We start from the raw sequence: 26,592 nt of genomic DNA, 5'->3' as shown, positions 1-26,592 counted from the left end.
CTTAGTAATGCTTTTTTCTCCATCCTAATAGCTGAAGAATCACAGGGATGGTCAAAGAAAAAAATACACTTATACCAGATTACCACAGGGGTTTTGTGATAGCCCAACAATCTTCTCACAAGAGATAAACATCTGTTTAGCAGTTTTTTAAATTACCATAACACAGTCAGGTTTTGGTGTACTTAGACGACATTCTCATAGCATCAGACACAGAGCAAACTGCGGTAGCTCTATTTTAACACCTTCACATAACAGGAAACAAGGCCTGATACCTGAAGGAAGGCTATTAACAACAGACAGGAAGAAATCCATCCTACTGTAGATGCGCCAAAACCAAAGACTTAACAGTTTACACAGATAGCAAATATGCTTTCTAAATACTTCATTTTTTTGCAGCTCAGTGAGCAAGGAGAGGTATGACTGGAAAGTTAGTAGAACATGCAGCATTGCCAACTTCTAGAAGTCGTACTGCTACCACAAACCTTAGCAGTCTGTAAATGTGCGGCACACAAAGGGTAATGACCCAATTTCTAGAGGAAATGACAAAACTGCTAAAAAAGCTGCTACGTAAAGGCAAGCTTGGGATTTTAGTACTCACAGTGCAGGACACAGAAACAGCAACACCATTTGATTTACAAATCCTTACAGACATGCAGCAGAATGCAACCACACCAGAGCAAACCTTATGGGTCAAAAACTGTTAAGAGCAGTTAAAGTAGATGTCACGGCGCTCTAGGTAGTGGACCCACATGCAACAGCGGAGACAAGACTGGGTGGGAAATGCAGTTTACTGATTCTCGTGGTCAGGCAAGCAAAGGTCGGTACACAAAGGAAGCAGTTACGGTACAGGCAGGGATTAGACAATCGGTGGTCAAGAGACAGGCTGGGGTCAACTTACGGCAGGGCAGGATCACAGGCAAGGCAAGAGTCAAGGTCAGGAGAAGCAGGGTCATTCACGGGTCTAGGGTACAGACTGCAGATACAACGCTGGATTGCTGGCTAATGCACATAGACAATCTGGCAGGGAGCTGGGGTGAGAGGTGGTGCTTAAGTACTGAGTGATGATGGCTAGATGGGTAACAGGTGAGTAGTCTAGAACAGGAAGTAAGGCTTGCTAAAACTAACAACGACTGAGACAGGAAGTGGCAAGAACATAAAACCGGAAATAACATAAACAGTGGTGTAATGACTGAGTCCATAACAGTAGATGGCATCTACAGAATACAAAATAAACCATGTCTTCCAAAAAGCTTGTTTCACACCGCCTGGCCATGCCATGTCTCAACAGGGAGTATGGTAAAGGTGGTGGAACAGCATTTCTATGCTCATGGATTTAATGCCTATTCAAAAAAGAATTGTAGGGGTTGTTTGACGTGTTGCAAACATAATGTGCAAATTTTGTGAACGACATCATAAAACAAGGGGCTACACTTGGGAATCAATTTAAAGAATCATTGTTCATATCACCCCCAGAGTGCTGGGTTGGTTAAATGGACAAATGGTACAATCAAATTAAGACTAAAAAAAAACATGGAGCGCGCAGGGAGACCATGGCCTGAATGCTTAAGGATGGATGCATGAGGTCATCCATGGGAGACCTTTTTGTACTCCCCATCCTAACTGATGTGATAGAAAAGCCAGAAGACGGTTAAACCCTAGCAGATTGGATGGGTACAGTAAAATGTTGGAAAGAAAAAAAGTTTTAAATGGAAATGATCTGCCAGGTAGTGTTCTGTCCCCACAGGATTCAGCCATTAAGCCAGGCGACCAGATCCTGATAAAGGTCGTTAAAAGAAAGAACTGGTCCCATCCCCGGTGGAAAGGCCCCCACGCTGCCCTACTCACCACGCCCACTGCAGCAAGATAGGTGAATGTGCCACGTGGATCCACCAGAGTGACTACAAAAGAGTCATTCCCCTGGTCGGCACTTGTAATAGGAAAAATAGTTTCTTCCTTATTCTATGCGGTAGTCACATGATTAATGACTTGTGTTCTGCAATTAATATCTTCTGTTTTATGTATTTGACATTTCATCTAGATTGTTCAATGCTTGTCTCTGCCTGATAGACTCTGGACTCTGGCTCCCAAACCCAAGGCCAGGAGTTGTGTCTCTCTGTTGAGACTTAGCGCTCCTTCCTCCCTGATAGTAGGATGCCAGTGATGCAGATGTGAGAATGTAAACATCTCCACACACACGGCGACAGGGATGAGATAGTGCATGCAATTTGAATGGGCTACACAGACATTCCACCCTAGTCAGACAGAGGGATTAAAAGGCAGATGCAACTTGAGGATTTTAGGCTCTTTGCATCACACCTTTGTGGTGTGTGCACTGATCTCCCCAGCTGTTTTTTGGTTTGTTGGTGTGCACAATTAACATCCATAATTTGGATTTGCTTTTCCCTTTATTTTTATAATAAATCACACAAAAGACAACTATTTCATCTGTTTGTTTATGGGAAATTTGGTCACAGAACAGTATTCGCTGCAGGTCGTCTGGACAGTGTGACCAGGGAGGACAGTCCTGAGGACTAGGGTCGCTCAGCCTCCAAACACTCTACAGACATTCAGAATACTCTCAAAATCAAAATACTTTGGGAAAGACTCTGTTGCCAGACCTGGTTGGTTCCCTTTTTACAGAGACGTCTGATAAAAGGGAATTCTGGGAATGTTCCTGTCGGAACACAAAAAAAATCTAAGGCAAGAACCTGCCGAACTTGGTTTGAGACAATGTGAGTCTTCACCACCAGACAGCAACCTTACAAAATTCATGATGAGTAAATACTGTATGGTTATTAGTGCGTTTCATATTTCCATGTGTGGGAAACTGGTTATGGTTTTCAAAAGGAGAATTGCTTAATGGTTGGAAACAATCTAACGCTACTGTTCAACAGGACGAAGCAGATTGTTGAGACATCAATTGTAACCATGCTGTGTTAGACTTCATTTTATGTTACTCTGATTATTACCTTGATTATATGATGTTTCCATGTAACTTTACACACTACATATGAAGAAGAAAATTTCACAACACTTCAAATATTCTCAAGGTTACTTGATGTTTAATTAGCTCACAATCACTTTACTCACTGCGACACTTTAGTTTTTATCCTTCATTTACAAATTGCTGTGGGGAAAAAAATACCATGAGAGCTTCTGATGACTCAATGAAAAGAATTCAAAAAGTTGTCTTTGTGAATTTATTCCTGCATATGCGTATAGGGAAAAGAAAAATAAAATCAAAAGGTGACAGAAAACAAAGGCACCCAGGTGGAGAAGACAAGTTGATGCTCACACAAGGTGCTCACCAATGTTCTCTGAAATCTTCACCTCCCGTCCCAAGTTTTAAAGCTTACAGATAGCACAAACACCTCCCACAACATTCTTTAGACACACATGCTCAATTTCAGGAAAAATATTACACGTCCATCAATAGTATTTAGACGGTTGTCTAAATAAGGAAGGCCTCACTCAAGGAGCATTTTGTTCCTTATCTAAGTGAAACACTACGTCACAGGGTCATCAAGTCAGACACTGTCTCACAGGGTGATCAAATCATAACTGGGCTTCCTGCAAAAGAGAACTGAGGAGCCCGCCCACGTTCAGAAGCTTGCAGCAAAATACTTGAATAATGTATATAATGTTTAAGGATGTGAATGATCAACATTTAAGAATATGAATGTGAATCAGAACCACTCAGATGATTATAAAGGCATTAATAATAAAAATGATCAACATTAATAGATAATATAAAATTTCCATCACAAGATGATAGAGGTTATAGGACAACACAAGCAGCAATATGCATCATTATTCTGGTTAATCCCTGATTCTCCTATTCACTCTAGACCCAGATGTACAATTCAAGATCCAAAAGCATGAATCTTGATGAGTTAATACACTTGATGCTTTATTTGCAAGGGGGCTTTTTTTATTTTGAAATGCTATGTTTGACAATTTTTATTCTTTTAGTGTTGATTAATGTGTAATCAAAAGGGGGGTAATGTAATGGGAAAAATTGTGGGAATCTTAAAACCGGACCAGGAGGTGGTTGACGACACTGGTTAAGGACTGGATATGGAAAGACCTTGAAGCTGAGCATGTTACAGACTACTGTGATTAGCTACATGTTATTACAGATTTTTGACCCCACATGTCACTCACAAGGCTGATTTATTGTTTCTTACTTATTGCCATTATGAAGGATATATCTGTTCAATGTTTTAATCCTGTCAGTAACAGGAACATGTTAAACTTTGCTGAAGCTGCACCCTGCACACAGATATAGAAACAGGAAGTGGCTTGGGCCTGCTGACTTATTTAGAGTAAGCTGGAAAGGCCAGGGAAGGTTAGCAGTTTTAGGGTTGAACAGGAGCCTGTTTCAAGAAGGAGGTTTCACAAACTCTGAGTTTAAACTTAACTCTGAGTTGACTTACACTGAGTTTGCAAACCTGGAGTTATCGGTTTCAGAACAGCTGAGAAGAGTTTGTTTAAGCGAGTTGACTGACTCAGAGTTAAGCGCGTGCACCACGACTATAAAAAGCCCTGATCAATGGAGTGAAGATATAACAAGTCACCATGGCAACAGGACAACAAAAGACGTCCGGAAATGGATATGATACTTCAAGCAAATAGCGACTACGAGCCTATATTTAGTAGAAAAAGCAACATGGCTGCAGCGGCGAAAGAGAAAGAATTAGCTTGGAAGAAAATAGCTCCTCGAGTCAATGCGTAAGTTTACATTTTAATCATACAGTGTTCGGTGTAACTAATTAGTAAATAATTAGTAATTACTAAAATATTACTATTGTTATATTTCACTTATAAAGTAAGGACTTTTAAAGTAGTTGTTTAGTCATCTGAGGAGTTATTTCAGTATTTGTATAAAATACCGATTTTTGTAGGAATTAAAAGTTCAGTGTTATGTCTATCCATTTTTAAAATTTCTGTTGTGGTTGATGTGGGGTTTGTAAAGTAATGATAATTCAATAATCCAATACGTTTTATGGAGAGCAATTATTACATTAATCTAATTAGGTTTTTAAAAGTTACCCAAAACTCATGTAATAATATAAGAATTTAATTTTTTTGTAGGTGCAATACTGCAGGCATAAAAAGAATGTGGCTAAAAATGAAATATAAAAACATAATTCAAACAGGTATAAGGCACGATCATATCATGGGTGTAGACTGCCTGACTTCACAACATCTGACATGCAGCATGCAGCATGCATGCATGAGTATAGCAGTGCAGCAGCATTTTCAACATGGCTATAATGTTTTCACACAGTTAAATCATTTGACTTCTACTCAGCCAACAGAAAGAAGGCAGAGGCAAGAACAACTGGTGGAGGACCTGCACCTCCACCACTGACGCATGCAGAGGAGAAGGCCCTCAGCCTGAACACTGGAAAGCAGAGGCTGAAGGAATTCCTGGAGGGAGTTCATCAGAACCAGTCACAGGATACAAGTGCATTTGTAAAATGTAAGAGGCCTACCTATATATTTGATTTTTTACATAGGCTACTTTTGATATATCCATTTCTTAGACTCTGGGTGGAGTTTTTTCTTGGTCTTAACAGATTCTGCTGGTAATATGTGAATCCTCCTGTCACAACAGAAGCCCAGGATGTTGTAAGTATATTACTAAATAAAGCTTAAATTATGATAAGCAGTATTATAAGGTGTAATATTAATACAGTTGATACACATCACATGATTTCTGATGTTTGTGTTGCGTAGCTTAAATGATGTAGTACATGAAGTATAGTGACATTATTATCTCCCCTCTGCCCCAGAGTGTGGAAAAACAGCAGGAGGAGGGTCCGTCACATTCTGCTGCACAGATGCACACAGTTCAGTGATGTTCAGTAAATGCCAGAGTTCAATTCTGTAAGAGTAATAAGGAACTATGTCATGTAACTCTAAATCTTCTGTATGTCCAGTCACTGGTTAAGGAGTTGTATAAATCTCAAGGAAATGTTACTTGGACCGCCAGATTGAAAAGACAGATCTAGAAATTGAAATTCTCAAACAAAAGCTGGAGGTGAGTGTTTAGTTAAAGATGAATTGTATGAATTATTGGAAGAACCATAAAATCTAACAATTGCCTCTGTATTTGTAGGAAATGAAGGAAACCAAATAAATTATGATTTGCATTTATTCAGTTCCTTTCATTGGTGGTGGTGATGGTTGATTAGAACACACTGTCCATCCACTCTGCAGATTACAATGATGGAAGGAGTCTTCCTCAGGGTCTTGTATTTGTAGGGCAATAATTGCAATATTGTGGAGAACAACACATGTTACTCTCATTTCAGGGTTAACAAACTTCAACGACATCTCCTTCTTGAAACGGGCCCCAGTTCATAATGCTTTACGCCTATGATTGTGCAAACCAATCAAGTGTTTTTCCTTATATGGAATTTTCTTGTCTGCAGTGGTGTATGGTGCTTTCCTGTTTTATTTTGTACATATCCGGTTTCTGTCACACCATGTTTAGGTCCGCTCTTTCAGTCACATTTCCCTCCAACAGTCATCGATCTATAAATAGTCCTAGTATTTAGCCATCAGTACTCACCTCAGTCATCTCAAGCATCTCTTGTTACCGAAGTCGTTGTTGTTGACTGTACTGTAGCCTTACCTGATTACTCCGTTGCCTACCTGCCTGCCTCTGTGACTCTGTTTTGCTTGCTCCCTTGTGCCGCCGCCGATCTGCCTCTGTACCAAACCTCGCCTGTATCCTGACTATAAGTGTCTATTAAATCCTTACCTTTTACCTGTCTGGGTCCTGTGCTGTGCATGTGGGTTCGTCAGCTTAGAAACCACCACCGTGACGTTCTGTAGGTGACAGTGGTGGGATTTGTATTTAAAGTCCGATGTATATATTGTGAATAGAAAAGGGGAGAGCACAGTCCCCTGAGGTGCCCCCGTGCTGCAGACTACCACATCAGACACACAGTCCCTCACAAACTGTGGCCTGTCTGTGAGGTAGTTGATGGTCCAAGCAGCCAGATGTTTGCCAACGCCTGCCACCTCCAGCTTCCTCCTCAGCAGTGATGGCTAGATGGTGTTGAAAGCACTGGAGAATTTAAAAAACATGACCCTCACAGGAGACTCCAGGTGAGACAGGTAGATGATGGCATCATTCACCCTGATGCCTGGTCGATAGGCAAACTGCAGCAGGTCCAGTGCTGAGCTCACCTGGGAACGGAGGTGACTTAGGAAGGTGACAGGTCTGAAGTGGTTCAGCTCCTTAGGTCGGGCTACTATTAGAACTACAACCAGGTAGGAAGTCCTCCAGGGTACTGGTACTCTCTCCAGGTTGAGGCTCAGGTTGAATATGGAGAGTTTCTTTTTTTCACTTTGTTTTTATTTATATTTTGAAACAAAAACAACAACAGAAAATAATATAACAAGGTATCTGGATAATGTGCTACATATGTCAATTGCCACTACTATCAATCAATTTGAGTGCTAAAGTCACGTTGTCTGCTCTATTGTATATCTTGTTCATTGATATGATATTGATATTTTTTGTTCATTTGTGTTTGTTGGAGTCTCACAACACCGGTCAGCCTTTCCATAAGGTAGATCTTCTCAACTGTCTGCTTCCACTTATTTCTTTAATATACTCAAATTTGACAGCATTCGATACCAAGATAGCTACAACCCTTCTGTTTCTCTTATTTTATGAACTATAGTTTACATTGCTAAACCCAATTCTTTTTTGTTTCTGGTGTTTACTCTGATAGAGATGAGTTTCTTATAAAAAGGAGATCTGTATCTTTTCCCTTCTTATTTTCGCTATTACTCTTGCTTTTTTAATTGGTAAATTTAGGCTGTTTTCATTGAGAGACATTATTTTGAACTATATGAACTATTAGAACGTGAACATGGTTTGGTTTCCACATGGGAGACATGCTTTTTCTCCCATTTCCCCTGCTGGTGGGTGAAGGGCTGGTCAATTGGTTATTGACGTCCCTCCCTAGAGCCCAGCTCTACTGCTTGGCTGTCTAGTAAAGTCCGTGTTTTGCTAGTGCGAGTTTGTTCCGGTGCCCAGCCTTGCCCCGGACCTCCACCTGTTGTTACCCACAGTTTGTACCCTGCAGCATAGTTTAGTTTGTTTTCTCATCCATGCCTGCAGTTAAAATGTGTTTTAACTGCAGGCTGTCAGCTTTAATTTGAAGGTATTTACATCCAAATCCGGTGAATGGTGTAGGAATTACAGCCGTTTGCATATGTGCCTTGCACTTGTTGGGGGATCAAAAGTAATGGGACAATATAATAATCATAAATCAAACTTTCACTTTTTAATACTTGGTTTTGAATCCTTTGCAGTCAATTACAGCCTGAAGTCTGGAACATATATAGATATCAGCAGACGCTGGGTTTCATCATTGGTGATGCTCTGCCAGGCCTCCACTGCAAATGTCTTGCATTTTCCCTTCAGTTTTGTCTTCAGTAAGTGAAACTCGTGCTCCCTCTGCCATTGTATAACATTAAACTTCTACCCCTTAAGAAAGTCTTTGGTTCCTTTTACAGCATGTTTTTGGTCATTGTCCATCTGCACTGTGAAGCATCGTCCAATGAGTGCTGAATCATTTGGCTGAATATGAGCAGATAATATTGCATGAAACACTTTCATCCTGCTGCTTTCTCAGCAGTCACAATAAATACCAGTTCCACTGGCAACCATACATGCCCAAGCCATGACACTACCACCACCATGCTTCACGGATGAGGTGGTATGCTTAGGATCATGAGCACTTCCTTTCTCCATAATTTGTCTTCAGATCACTCTGGTACAAGTTGATTTTGGCCTCATCTGTCCATAGGACGTTCTTCCAGAACTGTGAAGATGTGATGATGTGGTTTGGCAGACACTAATCTGGCCTTTGTGTTTTTGAGGCTCACTAATGGTTTACATCTAGTGGTGAACCCTCTGTATTTACGCAGGTGACATTTTCTCTTGACTGTTGACTTTCACACTCTTGGGGGACCTCATGTGAATAAACTGTATCAAAAGCATCATTATTAGGGTCCCACGTGTTCAAACAAAGGAATCACTGTGGCCTACATGTAAAGTCTTCATCCTGTTTGAAAAAAGGAGCCCCACCCCTTACCTGGCCAGGCACCACACTGTGAGTCTTCACATCAAGGCCTTCACTATATGCCTTAAACCCTATTGCATGTTCTAGGTGGGTCAAAAACCTTGAAGATTGAAGGACATTGGAGCCAAAGCTCCGGTCTCTTTGTCCTTCTTTCCCCTTACCTGTCGGTGACCACCTGGGTCCCCTTGTTCTCCCCTCTCTTCACCGTGACCTTCGTCCACCTGGAGCTTCCCCTCTACCCCGGCACACCTCGGAGCTTCCAACGCAGCCAGCAGCTGAACCCACGTGGACATTGTAACAGAGAGAAGGCTTGATCACCTACAGTATCTACTCCCAGCCACGCGGCAGGAAACAGCCGAGTGGCTTACCGCTGCAGCAGCCTCACGGATGAGGATCAGCTGATCACAACGCTGATCACAACCAGGATCACACTGCAAAAGTGCACACATGCACAAGACGCACGCACGTGGCCCCGGATCTTACCACCAGGACTGAGCAATCAGACAGAGGCATTCTTTGAAGTCTGAGCAGAGTAGAAATCTCAGGGGATCCGTAATTACTTTCTGTTTTATTTTATTTTCCTGTTCTGATCACGCGGATCACGTGACTATACCGCTGTTATAGCTCTCCATGAACCTAGGAGATGCATATTGGAATGCTGTAATCTGTGATTTTGCTATCTTGAGATTGCTAGGAAGAATTTGCTAAGATAAGAATTTGTGTTTTATCAGAATTTTGGGACATCCAGGATTTGATGTCTTTTAAAAAACTTTGAATTTTGACTTGTTCATTTGGTTCCAAAGACATATATAGCTGAGTGTGAATGTAAACATTCTCACTCAGAGCGAGATAAAGTGGCACAAACAATTCCATTGGTGCAGAGAGACATTCCTCCAGAGCCAGAGAAAGGGGTTAAAAGGCAGAGACAACTTGAGGATTGTGGGCTCTTTGCATCACACCTTTGTGGTGTGTGCACTGATCTCCCCAGATGGTTTTTGGTTTGTTGATGTGCACGATCAACATCCATGCTTTTTATTTGCTTTCCCCATTATTTTTATTTTCTTTATTATTTCAATAAATCGCACAAAAGGACAACTCTCTCATCTGCCTCTTTATGGAAAATTTCCACCACAGTAAGACAGAGGACTTGGTAAATTTAAAGTTGATAAGGGTTAAGGGTGATTTCTGTCATTTGAAGGAAGACGCTGCTGAATGTTTTTTCTAATGGTGATAATTTTATTAGTAAAGTAGATCATAAAGTCATTGCTGCTGAGCTTTAAGGGGATAGTAGACTCAACACAGCCTTGACTCTTTGTCAGCCTGGCTACAGTGCTGAAAAGAAACCTGGGGTTGTTTTTTTTTCACTCAATTAAGGAGGAATAAAATGTTATTCTACCAGCACAAAGTGCTTTTTTATACATTATTAGACTGTCCTTCCATGCAATGCAGTTTACATTTATTTTGTTGGAACGCCACTGCCTTTCTAGTTGCCTGGTCCTGTGCTTTAGGCTGCGGATCTCTGAGTTATACCATGGAGCTAACCTCCTCTGATTCACTGCCTTCTTCTTTAGAGGAGCCACAACGTTGAATGCAGAGAAGCTGCAGCATCATCTACAAGACAGTCAACCTGTTCATAAGGATTAAGGTTACTGTTCTCCTCTGTGTATCTACATGAAAATAAGGCAAAAGATGATGGAATCATCTGCTTGAATCTGGCAACAGCATCGTCTGATAAACATCTTCTATATGTGACAGGGCGGTGTAGGTCTGTCAGAAAGAAGATCACCAGGGGTCAGAAGATTAAAAAGATTTTATTGCACAATTTAATTTATTCGCCAGCGATAAACAATGGCTAAAATAGTACACTAAAACAGGCAATGACCAATAGAAAAATCTAATAAATTGAAACCACGCCAGAAAAACTCTGCGCCCTGGACTCCACTCTGAGTTGAATTTCTTCTCTAATAGTGATCATTTTATTAGTGAAGTAGTCCATAAAGTCATTCCTGCTGAGATTTAAGAGGATAGTAGACTCAGCACAGCTATGACTCTTAGTCAGCCTGGCTACAGTGCTGAAAAGAAACCTGGGGTTGTTTTTGTTTGCCTCAATTAAGGAGAAATCACTGCGCGCTTCAGCGATCACGTGACTATATCGCTGACTATATTATATATTATATTCCCACTGTTTCTGAGACTGCAAGCCTTAGTTTTGCTAGTTACATTTGACATTGCTTCACACACTCCCTTTTTCTGTGAGCGGCAGACACGCGCTTTCCATTCATAAATTAATTAATTTTAATTCAATAATTCAATTAATAATTATTACTCAATCATAACTGTTTCGCTTACCAAACTATAGACACTCTTCATATATAGTTACAAATATTAAAGATAATAACCAATTTTTGTGAATCTAAATTATAAACATAATTTATGTTTTAGTTATAATCCCAATTGTTATAATTTGTGCTCCTTGCATATGCAGTAATACAAAATTGTCAAAATCCATTGTTGTGGAGTGTCTCGGGTCTCCATCATCCACATGACGGTGTTTTAACAGTTTACAGGTGCGTTCCTGGCGTCTCTGTGACATCTTCCTTCACCCGACCACATTTGTTTGGAACATTTTCACACAGATCATATTAGCTGACGCTCTGGCCCAGTGAAGCTTTACTTAGTCCTCTTCTTATCTGGCTCTTTGTGACTGAGCTATTCTGTGTTCACAGTGAGTCTTGAACCCATGCACTAAAGTCCACCACAGAAGCACATCTGTGTTGCTTTAAAATGCTGCTGTTGTTAACTTTGCTATATAATTGAAAATAGAGCATGTTTTACCATGTATACAGAAGCCTTGATGTTTTTCTGTGTCCTATTGTAAATAAATATGGATTTCATGCAGGTTTTACAGCGTGCGATAAAGTCAGGTTTCCAATCTGTGGCTGTTCACACTGAAGCCACCTAAAGACTCACTACCCACACTGATAGAAACACAGAACATACAAAAGGGTTTAATAATATATTAATGTGATTGATTTGAGAGCGGCATCGTCTTCCTGGTTCAGTGTTCACACAGATATCATCACAGTAAATCAGGAAGCTGCAGTGTGGTCATGTTTCAGTTCCTCTTCTTCCTCTTCTTGGCAGGTGCCTGGTCGGAGTAGGGTGAGGAGTTGTACGTGGAGGAGAACAGCATGGTGAGAAGAATCAGCACAGGCACCAGGAGGTACGGAGCGTAGATGGACATGAGCAGCCAGCGCTCCTGCAGGGTCTGGGGCCCGGCGTGGGGTTTCACCGGGAACTCATAGAAAAGAATGTGGGCTAAGATGGGGATGAGTGAGGTCGCCACGTGAGTGGAGTACACAATAGCAGGGGTCCTGATCCACTTACAGCCACCTGGAACAGAACCCAATCATCACACGCTGACAGACACCCAGTGACATTTTGATTTGCTCTCAAGTGACTCAACTCCATCCATTTTCCAAGCCACGTGGGGTGCTGGAGTCTAACCCAGCTGGCTATGGGCGAGAGGCAGGGTACACCCTGGACAGGTCACCAGTCGCAGGGCAACACAGAGACAGACAACCATGCACACACACCTACGGGCAACCTAATGCACGTCTTTGGACTGTGGGAGAAAACACGCAACACGGGGGAACATGCAAACTCCACACAGAAAGGCACCAGGGCTGCCTCCGGGAATCGAACCCAGAACCTTCTTGCTGTGAGGCGACGGTGCTACCCACCGTGCCTTAACTCATTATTTATTTTTGTAATAATGTCGTAATGTCTCAGTCTAGATTTTTCTTCATTGCTCATTCCCAATATTCAGCTGTTGTAAGACGCAATTCCCCCACTGTGGGACCAATAAAGGTATTCTTATTATTGTTATTGTGGGTCTAAAATCAAAGTGAATCAAAGCTTGGTCCACACAGGTCAAAGTTTAACCATGGGGCTGAAACTGTAGTCACATATTAACAGAGACGCCCTGAAGATAATCACCAGAATGAGTGAAGTGCCCTCTGTCACAGGGTGGCAAAGTGAAAACAGTAATAATGATGGGAATTAAGTATGGCCCTCACATATTTTGCTGCATATACAGATTAACAGCAATAAAGCAAAGTGTAAATGGAACATGTCACTGAAAATGACAAGAACCTTTACAGTTTAGATTCTAGACTAGACATAGATTCAATATGAAAACTAGTTCTATACAAGTAAGCGTGACTTTAACCAGAAATATGAATAATTACATATTGATAATAACAAACGTAAACATACTTTAATTAAAATGCTGCAACATATTTGCAGAAAACGTCCATTTCCAGTAAAAAAGACGATAAGTGACTACAATGAACGTGTGTAGAATGTTCAGAGAATCCTTTCATATCTCAGGACACGTGGAAAGCCTGATTGATCCCGTGTCTTGGTTTTGCAATGTGTTCACTGACCTTTTAGAAAAGCATAAGCTGCGACGGGAAAGAACGGCATCTGCAGCAAGGCCTCGCAGAAAATGAAGGACTTGAACCAGTGTGGAGGGTCCAGCACCATGGGGTCCTTGAACTCCTCCGCATACCAGCGCAGAAGGGCCTGGAGCTGGCGGTAGACGGCCCAGAGTCACACGGGGAACGACTACTGCACGTCCCATAGGCGTCGGCCACTTACCGGCTCGGGATACACGTGTCCAGGCAGCAGCGCTTGTAAGTCGATAAACAGTGTAATGGGGATGTGGGAGGCAAAGTAGAGAAAAAAAATCAATTCTAAAACACGGACGAACATTATCTCGACCTGTTGCTGCGACACAGATTAAACAGGGACCAAGTTCAGAGTAGCTGGAGCCACGCTGTCGTAGAAACGCTCGTTCCCACGAGGAATCCCATTGGTGAACACAGGGATCGGAGGGCGTTCCTGAACGCACCAAGACAGTGCGTTGCTTTCAGGGGCACCTTGTAAATACTGCAGTTATCAAACTCCACTACTTATATGCTGCTTACTGTATCTCCATATGCTGCACGTTAGCATGTTATTTAGTAAGAGAGAGGAGGCACTCCGTCAGCCAGCGGTCGTGCGCCTGGAAATATCCCCCACATTTAATACACTCCACTTCCACACACTCACATTCAAGCCGGGCTGCAAGGCTTTGGAGCGCCTATCCTGTTGTCCCCTGTCTCCTCCTGGTTGGGGGATCACGGCTTGGGGGTGCTGCAGGGCCGGAGGGCAGCGGGCCAATGATCGACCCCCCCCGTGGATGAGCATGGGTTCACGTGTGATTGAGTAGATGTTTGTGGAAGTGAATCTGGCAGTTTGTGTATAAATGTGTGTGTTTATGTGAGTGGTGCGGTTGATGTATAGTGGGTCTGTCCTCCATTTAGGGTGCATGAATTCACTGTACTAATAGCCAACCTTGTGTTGCAAGTCTGACATGGCGCCGGGGCTCCTCTCATTACCCTGGCTTCCACAAGTGGTCTTTCCCACCCTTTTGGTGAACAATGCTATTTCACAGCTTTACTAACCTTCAAGTGAGATACACTCCAGATAACTGCAAAACCAGGCATCTGGCATAAGAACTGTTGCCACTTTCTATTATAACTATTAATAATGTCTGATTACAGTATGACAGTTACTATAGTGTGTTATGTACTGTAAGTATTATGTGATTATGTTTAATCATATATACATAGGTCTATGTACATGAATGTATTTGTGAATTCTCATGCCTTATCATTTTTAGTAGTATTAATATTGACATAGAAAATAATTATAATAGTTTATTTGTTTACTTAATAAAGTAAAAATGTGTCTTTATTTATTATATGTTATTATTATTTTTATTATTGTATATGTTTCTAATGCGTTATTTTGCTTCACTGACTTATTTGTTTTCAGCTGCTGGCTATCTCTACCCACCCAAGGGACTCACGAAGGGCCAATTAAAACTAACATAAACCATTATTAAGGATAGGATGGGATAGGATAGAATATGACTTTATTAATCCCATAATGGGGAATTTTTTGTGTTTACAGCAGCAGCATGACGGACAAAAAAGAAAAAGTTGTAGCTGTAGAAAAGTTGCGTGAAAGGAAATAACAAACAAAAAAACAGTAAACAACAGTAATGCCAGTAAAACACAACAAGAAAGTAAACAACAACAGTAAAACATTGTGCAAAAGGAAATAACTTTAATAATAGTGCAAGAAAAACACCAGTAAAGTACAGTAATACCAATAAAACGCCAACAGAAAGGGAAACAACAGGTCGTGACAGTTGTGTGTCACTGTAGTACTGTATTGTACAGTCTTATGGCTGCGGGGAGCAATGACCTGCAGTAGCGTTCCTTCCTGCACCGTGGGTGTAACAGTTTAGTGCTGAGCAGTGCTGAGCAGGTCAGAGCCTCTACATTGTGGTGCAGGGGGTGGTGTGATCTGTGGTTCCTGTCTTCATATCCTGTTTTATTTTGTATGTACATCCGTTTTTTATTATCCCATGCATAGTTTAGTCTTTACTTCCGGGCATGAACCACCACCTGGTTCTCATCCCTGTAATGGAAAAATTTTGCCTTGTGCTATTTCTTATCCAACACAGTCGTCATGTGCTGGTTAGGTGCAATACTGAACATTCTCACACAAACAACTAATCTCTTGCGCCCTGCCGTACATCAAGTCTAAACATCTGATGTTCCATTTGACTGACTAATAGTTTATAGTCTGTGTTTGTCTTTAACACCCCCGACTCTGGCTCCATCCTATCCGACTCCCCACCAGACCCAAGGCTGTTAAAGCGAATGCATCTTGTCTTGGAAGCTTGGTGTTCCTTCCTTTGGATAACAAGACATGACAATGCAGAAGTGAGAATGTTTGCATTCTCACTCAGAGCGAGATAAGGTGGCGCAAACAATTCTATTGGTGCAGAGAGACATTCCACCAGAGCCAGAGAAAGGGGTTAAAAGGCAGAGACAACTTGAGGATCGTGGGCTCTTTGCATCACACCTTCGTGGTGTGTGCACTGATCTCCCCAGCTGGTTTTTGGTTTGTTGATGTGCACGATCAACATCCATGCTTTTTATTTGCTTTCCCCAATATTTTTATTTTCTTTATTATTTCAATAAATCCCACAAAAGGTCAACTCTCTCATCTGCTTCTTTATGGAAAATTTCCACCACAATTCCGTAATATATTCAGTGTATTTAGTCACCAGTCCTTACCTCAGTTTTCTGCCAGATCGTTGTGTATGTGTTCCTTGCGTATCCTATACCTTGTTCCAGCATTCCCTGTATGTATAGTTACCTTTGTTGGCGAAGCCTTCTTGATCATCCCAGTCTGTACCGTAGTCTTGCCTGCCTGTTTGTGAGACTCCGCTTTTGCCTGCTGCCTTCGTGCCTTCGCCTATCGACCACCTGTGTACCGAACCTCGCCTGTATTCTGACCTGGGGACTGTGATTAAACCCTCAGGATTACCTGACAGCCTCCTGTGCTGTGCGCGTGGGTTTGCTATCTCAGAATCCGTGACAGGTGGGAGGGCTTCTCCATTATGGATGTTAGTTTACCAACATCCTTCTGTCCGCCACCTCCTCGACTCTAGTGTGCAGGACTGAGCCAGCTTTTTTGACCAACCAGCCTATACGGCCCCCTGCCCAGTACACACATACAGGACTACTGAGACCACCACAGTATCATAGAAAGTCCTTAGCAGCTCTCTGCACACACCAAAAGACCTCAGTCTCCTCAGCAGGTGGAAGCAACTCTGCCCGTTCTTATACAGACCAGGGAACCTTCTAAGTCCAAAACGAGCTCTTTTGTTTTGCTGGTGTTAAGGATTAGGAGGTTATCCTTGCACCAGCCCACAAAGTCAGCCATTACCCCCAGTACTCCTGAGTGAACGCAGAATGAAGACAGTATGTGAAACATAAACATGCATGGTTTTTATTTAATAATCCAAAAAATAAATAAATAAATAATTTGTTGAAGAGTCAACTATTCAGTTGGATGTTTACGTTCTCATCCACATCCCTGAGACGTTTGAATGTTTGTGTTATCAAACAGTGGCAGCACCAGGAGCATCATGTCCCGTAGCCTAGGACAACTCCATGTGTTACACTTTGGTTAGCACTGTTAGACAGGACCTCATCCTTCACCGGGTTCTGTGGACCCTCAACTTCCACATAGTCCTGTAAGAAAGAGCCACAGGGCGCTGTGTTGGACACATGGCACACTACTACAGCTTTGCTAAGGATAACGATCCAAGGCCTTACTGCATCACTTTCCATGATGTTCTCCAGCACCAGGACAACGTCTGTGAATGAAGGCCTCAGCGAGCCCGGCTCCAGCCAACAGTCCTGCATGATTTGAAGTCTAGATGGTTCAGACATGAGACACAAAACCAGATGTCATAATGAGAAGTACTGTAAAGGTCATAATTCAACTTGAGCCACATGACTGGGACAGGCCAGTACATTAAGTCAAAACCCAGAACCACCAACCACAGGCTGGGGTCAGACCTGTTCCCTGACCTGTCAGAGCTGCAGCTGATGTAGTGTCATTAGACTTGTTCTGCAGTGTGGTCGGTTTGGTGAAGGAATCTCCTCAGACATCATATCATGGTATTTAAAGGCATTTTACTCACATCTCTTGTCTGCAGCCTTCGGGGTTTGTGTTTTTATGGCCGATGCAGATGTGGTACACGACTTCTTCTGAGGTCTCCAGGTTTGGATATGGCAAGGTACCTGAAAGGCCACGTTCCACAGAAACGACATCATGTTACTATGGCAATGTGCATGTAGTTATGGACACTGTGATTATGAGTTTACACGAGTTAGAAGAAAACAGGTTAACTATTTGTAGTATGGTCACATACTGTACGGTCCATGTATGAACAAACATCACATCTGTTAGAACATCTGCAGCTGCAGTCATGGAGACGCTCAGATTTAACAGAGCGGTCGTCTCTTAGTAGCTCATGTAACAGTACTACATCTAGAAAAACTTAAAGCTAACCAGTGTGTTGGTTGTGAAATGCTCCCTGTCAGAGTTTGTCTGGTAAATGTTAGAGTTTTGTCCCATAAACCCAGTTTATCAGTACTGAGTAAAACAAGAAAAGACACAGCTCACATGGCTTCTGCTGGATGCCAAGACAGCTGAGGTTTAAACAGAAAGCCTTTTTTTCCATCTGGTGTGTGTGTAACATTGAATAAACAGAGGTTATTCGGGGAAAACAAGTCAGTAAACACACATTATTGAATGTGAGCATCATTAACACTGGTGGCTGTGTGTGACTGACACAAACTCACTGTTACGTGGGCCTAAGTTTAACCGAAGCATCTGGACCTTCAAAGTTTCAAACACAACAACACATGGAGGCTGAGTTGGACACCGAGCCACCAACTCACCAAATGTGTGCATCTCCCACAGCAGAATGCCGAACGCCCACACGTCTCCTTTGAAGCCGTAATTGTTGTTCTTGAAGTACTCTGGGGGGTACCAGCGGAGCGGCACGCGCTGCTGAACGCGACGCAGTGGAAACAGTGAGTAGCACAAAGGAGCTAAAAACAGCTGAGGCCTCTGGCCCTTTGCTCTTACCCGTGGGTTTCTCCAGCGACTGCTGTGGCGAATTGTCATACACGACAGGTCTCGAGCCAGTCCGAACTCGGCCACTTTGACCTCCCACGGAAACTTACTGACCATGATGTTCCTCAGGGCCAGGTCACAGTGCACAATCTGCAGGGAAGAGGAGTGGCTCTGATACAGTAAGTGTGGGCTGTGTAGACGAATCAGAGCTCAGTCTGTGATGCTGTTACCATTTTAGAGCGCAGATGCTGCATAGCCAGAGCCACGTGGTACGAGGCGATGGTGAGGAGGCTCTGGAGTTCCGGATCCGCGCTCAGGTGGGTCCGGTTGGCCTGCAGGAAGGTCCTCAGGGTCCCGTAGCTCACATACTCCATGAACAGCATGTAGGGCTCTGCAAAGAGCACAACACTCTGAAAGCACAACCCCGCTCCCCAACATCAGAACCGTGTCCACCGTGCAGGGCCTCACCCTCAGCCGTGTTCCAGTCCAGTAGCTGCAGGACGCTCTTGTGGTGAACCAGCTTCCTCATGATGGAAACCTCGGCATCCACGTGCTTGGGACGGACGTCTGGAGGGAAAAACAACATCAAATGTGAACAAACAGTTCAAGCTGCAGTTTTGTAGGAACGTCAGGGTCAGCGGTTCGATGCCGGCTCCTTCCCCGCTGCCCACTGGAAGTGCTGTGGTGGCACCAGTTTCCCCATGAGGGTCAGTAAAAACAGTCTAGACCGACAGATAGTTGCACTTCTTTGTGCCCTTTGGAGGAAAACAAGAAAATGTCAGTTTTTTATGTTTGGAATAGTACAACACATTAATATTGAGCTTATTAAGTTTAGATCCAAACAATGAACCATGTGAAAGAATTGGTGATGTGCTAGACCTGAGCCTGATGCATTATCATCAGGGGAACTGCGTGTGTTACTGTAGGTGTAGCCCTCAAGCCATTCAGTCATCATTAAAAATAACAACCCGGAAAGTTCAGCAAAGATCAGAAGTACCACATTAAGAGTGCGCACACGTAGGAGCTGCAGCTATACCATATCAGCATGGTTTGTGAGGCTGAGCGGAGCTCAGCTGGGTCACGGCCTTCCTGTCCACTGCGTCTGGTGTGAAAGTACCTTGCTTGCTGATCTTGCAGGTGAACAAGCTGTGGCCTTTACACGTTCCTTTGGTCATTCTGGCCTGATAGAAGACGCCTTCCTTCCCCGATTTGATCAGCTGCAGCAGGTTCAGGTTTGACTTTGTCAAAGGAGGACCCTGGGATAGAGTCACAACAGGTGGCTCAAAGCAGTGGAAAGTGCTCATGTGCTCATTAGCCCACCACCGATGTGGCTCTGCATCACGTTCTCTGCTGCCACAGTATTTGTGAGGCCATTGGGCCTGGATGCAGTAGCACTACCTGCTCTCTGCTCCTCCACATCCTCCTGGACGGAGGCTTGAATGAGCTGATCCGCAGGGGAATGTGAGGCGGCAGCTCCTCCACCTCCGCCTCCACTGCTGGGTCTGACTGAGGGACAGGAAGCAACGCCGGCTGGCTCCGCTGCAGCTCTTGAATGGTGCGGAGCAGACAACGATATCTGCAACAGATTGTAGCAAACGCTGAAAAACTTAAGGATCGATGAAAAGTGAGCTCTGGGTTTACGTTTGAGGTCATGTTCCTGCTGGTTCAGATGACACCCAGATGAGCTCGTATTCATTTCCCCACACTGTCCAACTGGGACCTGAGGCAGCGTGACGCTCCCTCCACCATTATAAAATGTTGATGTCCTCAAATCTGCACCGCTGTGACAGAATGAGTATCACCGAACAGACTGGACTGGAGATGAGGATCAGACAACAATTCCCGGGCCGGCTTCCTCCCATGGTCCAAAAGCATGCATTAGGTGTATTGGTCACTCTAAATTGCCTCGGTGTGTGTGTGTGTGTGTGTGTGTGTGTGTGTGTGTGTGTGTGTGTGTGTGTGTGTGTGTGTGTGTGTGTGTGTGTGTGTGTGTGTGTGTGTGTGTGTGTGTGTGTGTTGCTGGTTGTCTGTCTGTGTGTTGCCTGTCTGTGTGTTGCTTGTTGTCTGTCTGTGTGTTGCCTGTCTGTGTGTTGCCTGTCTGTGTGTTGTCTGTCTGTGTGTTGCCTGTCTGTGTGTTGTCTGTCTGTGTGTTGCCTGTATGTTTGTTGCCTGTCTGTGTGTTGCCTGTCTGTGTGTTGTCGGTCTGTGTGTTGCTTGTTGCCTGTCTGTGTGTTGTCGGTCTGTGTGTTGCTTGTTGCCTGTCTGTGTGTTGCCTGTCTGTGTGTTGCCTGTCTGTGTGTTGCCTGTCTGTGTGTTGCCGGTCTGTGTGTTACTTGTTGTCTGTGTGTTGCCTGTCTGTGTGTTGCCTGTCTGTGTGTTGCCTGTCTGTGTGTTGTCTGTCTGTGTGTTGCTTGTTGTCTGTCTGTGTGTTGCTTGTTGTCTGTCTGTGTGTTGCCTGTCTGTGTGTTGCCTGTCTGTGTGTTGCCTGTCTGTGTGTTGCCGGTCTGTGTGTTGTCGGTCTGTGTGTTGCTTGTTGCCTGTCTGTGTGTTGCGTGTCTGTGTGTTGCCTGTCTGTGTGTTGCCTGTCTGTGTGTTGCCGGTCTGTGTGTTGCTTGTTGTCTGTCTGTGTGTTGTCTGTCTGTGTGTTGCCTGTCTGTGTGTTGCCGGTCTGTGTGTTGCCTGTATGTGTGTTGCCTGTCTGTGTGTTGCCTGTCTGTGTGTTGCCTGTCTGTGTGTTGTCTGTCTGTGTGTTGCTTGTTGTCTGTCTGTGTGTTGTCTGTCTGTGTGTTGCCTGTCTGTGTGTTGCCTGTCTGTGTGTTGCCTGTCTGTGTGTTGCCTGTCTGTGTGTTGTCTGTCTGTGTGTTGCTTGTTGTCTGTCTGTGTGTTGCTTGTTGTCTGTCTGTGTGTTGTCTGTCTGTGTGTTGCCTGTCTGTGTGTTGCCTGTCTGTGTGTTGCTTGTTGTCTGTCTGTGTGTTGTCTGTCTGTGTGTTGTCGGTCTGTGTGTTGCTTGTTGCCTGTCTGTGTGTTGCCTGTCTGTGTGTTGCCTGTCTGTGTGTTGCCTGTCTGTGTGTTGCCTGTCTGTGTATTGTCTGCCCGTGTATTGTCTGCCCGTGTATTGTCTGCCCGTGTATTGTCTGCCCGTGTGTTGTCTGTCTGTGTGTTGCTTGTTGCCTGTCTGTGTGTTGCCTGTCTGTGTGTTGCCTGTCTGTGTGTTGCCTGTCTGTGTGTTGCCTGTCTGTGTGTTGTCGGTCTGTGTGTTGCTTGTTGTCTGTCTGTGTGTTGTCTGTCTGTGTGTTGCCTGTCTGTGTGTTGCCGGTCTGTGTGTTGCCTGTATGTGTGTTGCCTGTCTGTGTGTTGCCTGTCTGTGTGTTGCCTGTCTGTGTGTTGCCTGTCTGTGTGTTGAATGTCTGTGTGTTGTCTGTCTGTGTGTTGCTTGTTGTCTGTCTGTGTGTTGTCTGTCTGTGTGTTGCTTGTTGTCTGTCTGTGTGTTGCCTGTCTGTGTGTTGCTTGTTGTCTGTCTGTGTGTTGCCTGTCTGTGTGTTGCCTGTCTGTGTGTTGTCTGTCTGTGTGTTGCCTGTCTGTGTGTTGTCTGTCTGTGTGTTGCCTGTATGTTTGTTGCCTGTCTGTGTGTTGCCTGTCTGTGTGTTGTCGGTCTGTGTGTTGCTTGTTGCCTGTCTGTGTGTTGCCTGTCTGTGTGTTGTCGGTCTGTGTGTTGCTTGTTGCCTGTCTGTGTGTTGCCTGTCTGTGTGTTGCCTGTCTGTGTGTTGCCGGTCTGTGTGTTACTTGTTGTCTGTGTGTTGCCTGTCTGTGTGTTGCCTGTCTGTGTGTTGCCTGTCTGTGTGTTGTCTGTCTGTGTGTTGCTTGTTGTCTGTCTGTGTGTTGCTTGTTGTCTGTCTGTGTGTTGCCTGTCTGTGTGTTGCCTGTCTGTGTGTTGCCTGTCTGTGTGTTGCCGGTCTGTGTGTTGTCGGTCTGTGTGTTGCTTGTTGCCTGTCTGTGTGTTGCGTGTCTGTGTGTTGCCTGTCTGTGTGTTGCCTGTCTGTGTGTTGCCGGTCTGTGTGTTGCTTGTTGTCTGTCTGTGTGTTGTCTGTCTGTGTGTTGCCTGTCTGTGTGTTGCCGGTCTGTGTGTTGCCTGTATGTGTGTTGCCTGTCTGTGTGTTGCCTGTCTGTGTGTTGCCTGTCTGTGTGTTGTCTGTCTGTGTGTTGCTTGTTGTCTGTCTGTGTGTTGTCTGTCTGTGTGTTGCCTGTCTGTGTGTTGCCTGTCTGTGTGTTGCCTGTCTGTGTGTTGCCTGTCTGTGTGTTGTCTGTCTGTGTGTTGCTTGTTGTCTGTCTGTGTGTTGTCTGTCTGTGTGTTGTCTGTCTGTGTGTTGCCTGTCTGTGTGTTGCCTGTCTGTGTGTTGCTTGTTGTCTGTCTGTGTGTTGTCTGTCTGTGTGTTGTCGGTCTGTGTGTTGCTTGTTGCCTGTCTGTGTGTTGCCTGTCTGTGTGTTGCCTGTCTGTGTGTTGCCTGTCTGTGTGTTGCCTGTCTGTGTATTGTCTGCCCGTGTATTGTCTGCCCGTGTATTGTCTGCCCGTGTGTTGTCTGTCTGTGTGTTGCTTGTTGCCTGTCTGTGTGTTGCCTGTCTGTGTGTTGCCTGTCTGTGTGTTGCCTGTCTGTGTGTTGCCTGTCTGTGTGTTGTCGGTCTGTGTGTTGCTTGTTGTCTGTCTGTGTGTTGTCTGTCTGTGTGTTGCCTGTCTGTGTGTTGCCGGTCTGTGTGTTGCCTGTATGTGTGTTGCCTGTCTGTGTGTTGCCTGTCTGTGTGTTGCCTGTCTGTGTGTTGCATGTCTGTGTGTTGTCTGTCTGTGTGTTGCTTGTTGTCTGTCTGTGTGTTGTCTGTCTGTGTGTTGCTTGTTGTCTGTCTGTGTGTTGCCTGTCTGTGTGTTGCTTGTTGTCTGTCTGTGTGTTGCCTGTCTGTGTGTTGCCTGTCTGTGTGTTGCTTGTTGTCTGTCTGTGTGTTGTCTGTCTGTGTGTTGCTTGTTGTCTGTCTGTGTGTTGTCTGTCTGTGTGTTGCTTGTTGTCTGTCTGTGTGTTGTCTGTCTGTGTGTTGCTTGTTGTCTGTCTGTGTGTTGTCTGTCTGTGTGTTGTCTGTCTGTGTGTTGTCTGTCTGTGTGTTGTCTGTCTGTGTGTTGCTTGTTGTCTGTCTGTGTGTTGCTTGTTGTCTGTGTGTTGCCTGTCTGTGTGTTGCCTGTCTGTGTGTTGTCTGTATGTGTGTTGCTTGTCTGTGTGTTGCCTGTCTGTGTGTTGCCTGTCTGTGTGTTGCTTGTTGTCTGTCTGTGTGTTGCCTGTCTGTGTGTTGTCTGTCTGTGTGTTGCCTGTCTGTTTGTTGCCTGTCTGTGTGTTGTCTGTCTGTGTGTTGCTTGTTGTCTGTCTGTGTGTTGCCTGTCTGTGTGTTGCCTGTCTGTGTGTTGCCTGTCTGTGTGTTGCTTGTTGTCTGTCTGTGTGTTGCCTGTCTGTGTGTTGCCGATCTGTGTGTTGTCTGTCTGTGTGTTGTCTGTCTGTGTGTTGCCTGTCCGTGTGTTGCCTGTCTGTGTGTTGCCTGTCCGTGTGTTGCCTGTCTGTGTGTTGCCTGTCTGTGTGTTGCCTGTCTCTGTGTTGTCTGTCTGTGTGTTGCTTGTTGTCTGTCTGTGTGTTGCCTGTCTGTGTGTTGCCGGTCTGTGTGTTGTCTGTCTGTGTGTTGTCTGTCTGTTTGTTGCCTGTCTGTGTTTTGCCAGGCCGTGTGTTGCCTGTCCGTGTGTTGCCTGTCTGTGTGTTGCCTGTCTGTGTGTTGCCTGTCTGTGTGTTGCCTGTCTGTGTGTTGCTTGTTGTCTGTCTGTGTGTTGTCTGTCTGTGTGTTGCTTGTTGTTTGTCTGTGTGTTGTCTGTCTGTGTGTTGTCTGTCTGTGTGTTGCTTGTTGCCTGTCTGTGTGTTGCTTGTTGTCTGTCTGTGTGTTGCCTGTCTGTGTGTTGCTTGTTGCCTGTCTGTGTGTTGCTTGTTGTCTGTCTGTGTGTTGCCTGTCTGTGTGTTGCCTGTCTGTGTGTTGCTTGTTGTCTGTCTGTGTGTTGCCTGTCTGTGTGTTGCCTGTCTGTGTGTTGCCTGTCTGTGTGTTGTCGGTCTGTGTGTTGCTTGTTGCCTGTCTGTGTGTTACTGTCTGTGTGTTGCCTGTCTGTGTGTTGCCTGTCTGTGTGTTGTCGGTCTGTGTGTTGCTTGTTGCCTCTCTGTGTGTTGCCTGTCTGTGTGTTGCCTGTCTGTGTGTTGCCTGTCTGTGTGTTGCTTGTTGTCTGTCTGTGTGTTGTCTGTGTGTGCGTTGTCTGTCTGTGCGTTGCCTGTCTGTGTGTTGCCTGTCTGTGTGTTGCCGGTCTGTGTGTTGCCTGTCTGTGTGTTGCCTGTCTGTGTGTTGCCTGTCTGTGTGTTGTTTGCCTGTGTGTTGTCTGTCTGTGTGTTGCTTGTTGTCTGTCTGTGTGTTTCCTGTCTGTGTGTTGTCTGTCTGTGTGTTGCTTGTTGTCTGTCTGTGTGTTGTCTGTCTGTGTGTTGCCTGTCCGTGTGTTGCCTGTCTGTGTGTTGCCTGTCTGTGTGTTGCCTGTCTCTGTGTTGTCTGTCTGTGTGTTGCTTGTTGTCTGTCTGTGTGTTGCCTGTCTGTGTGTTGCCGGTCTGTGTGTTGTCTGTCTGTGTGTTGTCTGTCTGTTTGTTGCCTGTCTGTGTTTTGCCAGGCCGTGTGTTGCCTGTCCGTGTGTTGCCGGTCTGTGTGTTGCCTGTCTGTGTGTTGCCTGTCTGTGTGTTGCCTGTCTGTGTGTTGCTTGTTGTCTGTCTGTGTGTTGTCTGTCTGTGTGTTGCTTGTTGTCTGTCTGTGTGTTGTCTGTCTGTGTGTTGTCTGTCTGTGTGTTGCTTGTTGCCTGTCTGTGTGTTGCTTGTTGTCTGTCTGTGTGTTGCCTGTCTGTGTGTTGCCTGTCTGTGTGTTGCTTGTTGCCTGTCTGTGTGTTGCCTGTCTGTGTGTTGCCTGTCTGTGTGTTGCCTGTCTGTGTGTTGTCGGTCTGTGTGTTGCTTGTTGCCTGTCTGTGTGTTACTGTCTGTGTGTTGCCTGTCTGTGTGTTGCCTGTCCGTGTGTTGCCGGTCTGTGTGTTGCCTGTCTGTGTGTTGCCTGTCTGTGTGTTGCCTGTCTGTGTGTTGCCTGTCTGTGTGTTGTCTGTCTGTGTGTTGCTTGTTGTCTGTCTGTGTGTTGTCTGTCTGTGTGTTGCTTGTTGTCTGTCTGTTGTGTTGTCTGTCTGTGTGTTGTCTGTCTGTGTGTTGCGTGTTGCCTGTCTGTGTGTTGCTTGTTGTCTGTCTGTTGTGTGTTGCCTGTCTGTGTGTTTGCTGTCTGTGTGTTGCTTGTTGTCTGTCTGTGGTGTTGCCTGTCTGTGTGTTGCCTGTCTGTGTGTTGCCTGTCTGTGTGTTGTCGGTCTGTGTGTTGCTTGTTGCCTGTCTGTGTGTTACTGTCTGTGTGTTGCCAGGCTGTGGGTTTTGCCTGGTCTGTGTTTTGCTTCTGTGTGTTTGCTGTGCTGTCTGTGTGTTGTGTGTTTGCCTCTGTGTGTTGTCTGTCTGTGTGTTGCTTGTGTGTCTGTCTGTGTGTGTTGCCTTTCTGGTGTGTTGTGCTGTCTGTGTGTTGTGGCTGTGTTGTCTGTCTGTGTGTTGTCTGTCCTGTGTGGTTGTCCTGTCGTGTGTTGTGCCCTGTCTGTGTGTTGCCTGTTCTGGTGTGTTGCATGTCTCTGTGTGTTGTCCCTTCTGTGTGTTGCTTGTTTGTCTGCTGTGTGTTGCCTGTCTGTGTTGTTGGGTCCGGTCTGTGTGTTGGTCTGTCTTGTTGTGTTGGTCTGTCTGTGTTGTTTTGCCCTGTCCTGTGTTGTTGCAGGTGCCTTGTCTGTGTGTTGCCTGTCCGT

General features: G+C 44.7%; 2 protein-coding genes and 1 long non-coding RNA gene across 5 annotated transcripts in view; 1 reads left to right on the top strand and 2 right to left on the bottom strand.

Moving 5' to 3' along the window:
- The first annotated feature begins 1,535 nt into the window (after nucleotides 1-1,535).
- LOC129605062 (uncharacterized) lies at nucleotides 1,536-8,291 on the top strand. The gene is made up of 4 exons (XR_008696550.1): nucleotides 1,536-4,731; nucleotides 5,315-5,485; nucleotides 5,583-5,634; nucleotides 5,799-8,291. It is a non-coding gene; the product is annotated as an uncharacterized LOC129605062 (long non-coding RNA).
- Nucleotides 8,292-10,905: 2,614 nt separating this feature from the next.
- Nucleotides 10,906-13,995, bottom strand: tmem97 (transmembrane protein 97). The gene is made up of 3 exons (XM_029172307.3): nucleotides 13,776-13,995; nucleotides 13,562-13,706; nucleotides 10,906-12,506 (listed from the first exon to the last, which is right to left on the bottom strand). Exons 1-3 carry the CDS (start codon nucleotides 13,887-13,889, stop codon nucleotides 12,229-12,231), a joined length of 537 nt encoding a protein of 178 aa, XP_029028140.1. The 5' UTR covers nucleotides 13,890-13,995; the 3' UTR covers nucleotides 10,906-12,228.
- Nucleotides 13,996-17,014: 3,019 nt separating this feature from the next.
- si:ch211-167j9.5 (tyrosine kinase receptor Cad96Ca) overlaps nucleotides 17,015-26,592 on the bottom strand; it is a 26,345-nt gene continuing 16,767 nt past the window's right edge. For 2 of the 3 annotated variants that reach the window (XM_055514268.1, XM_029170902.3), the window contains 9 exons: nucleotides 20,070-20,247; nucleotides 19,789-19,927; nucleotides 19,140-19,238; nucleotides 18,902-19,062; nucleotides 18,684-18,821; nucleotides 18,494-18,605; nucleotides 17,731-17,830; nucleotides 17,360-17,459; nucleotides 17,015-17,275 (listed from right to left, as the gene is read on the bottom strand). In XM_055514268.1, coding sequence (XP_055370243.1) covers nucleotides 17,168-17,275; nucleotides 17,360-17,459; nucleotides 17,731-17,830; nucleotides 18,494-18,605; nucleotides 18,684-18,821; nucleotides 18,902-19,062; nucleotides 19,140-19,238; nucleotides 19,789-19,927; nucleotides 20,070-20,247 — 1,135 coding nt within the window. In that variant the 3' untranslated portion in view covers nucleotides 17,015-17,167. The remainder of the gene's footprint in view (nucleotides 17,276-17,359; nucleotides 17,460-17,730; nucleotides 17,831-18,493; nucleotides 18,606-18,683; nucleotides 18,822-18,901; nucleotides 19,063-19,139; nucleotides 19,239-19,788; nucleotides 19,928-20,069; nucleotides 20,248-26,592) is intronic. The other variant, XM_029170904.3, reaches the window with a different exon arrangement.

Source organism: Betta splendens, chromosome 13 (assembly GCF_900634795.4).
Source record: "Betta splendens chromosome 13, fBetSpl5.4, whole genome shotgun sequence".
NCBI classification, from domain to species: Eukaryota; Metazoa; Chordata; class Actinopteri; order Anabantiformes; family Osphronemidae; genus Betta; species Betta splendens.
Note: the sequence above shows the minus strand (reverse complement) of the source record. Positions and strands in the feature narration are given on the sequence as shown.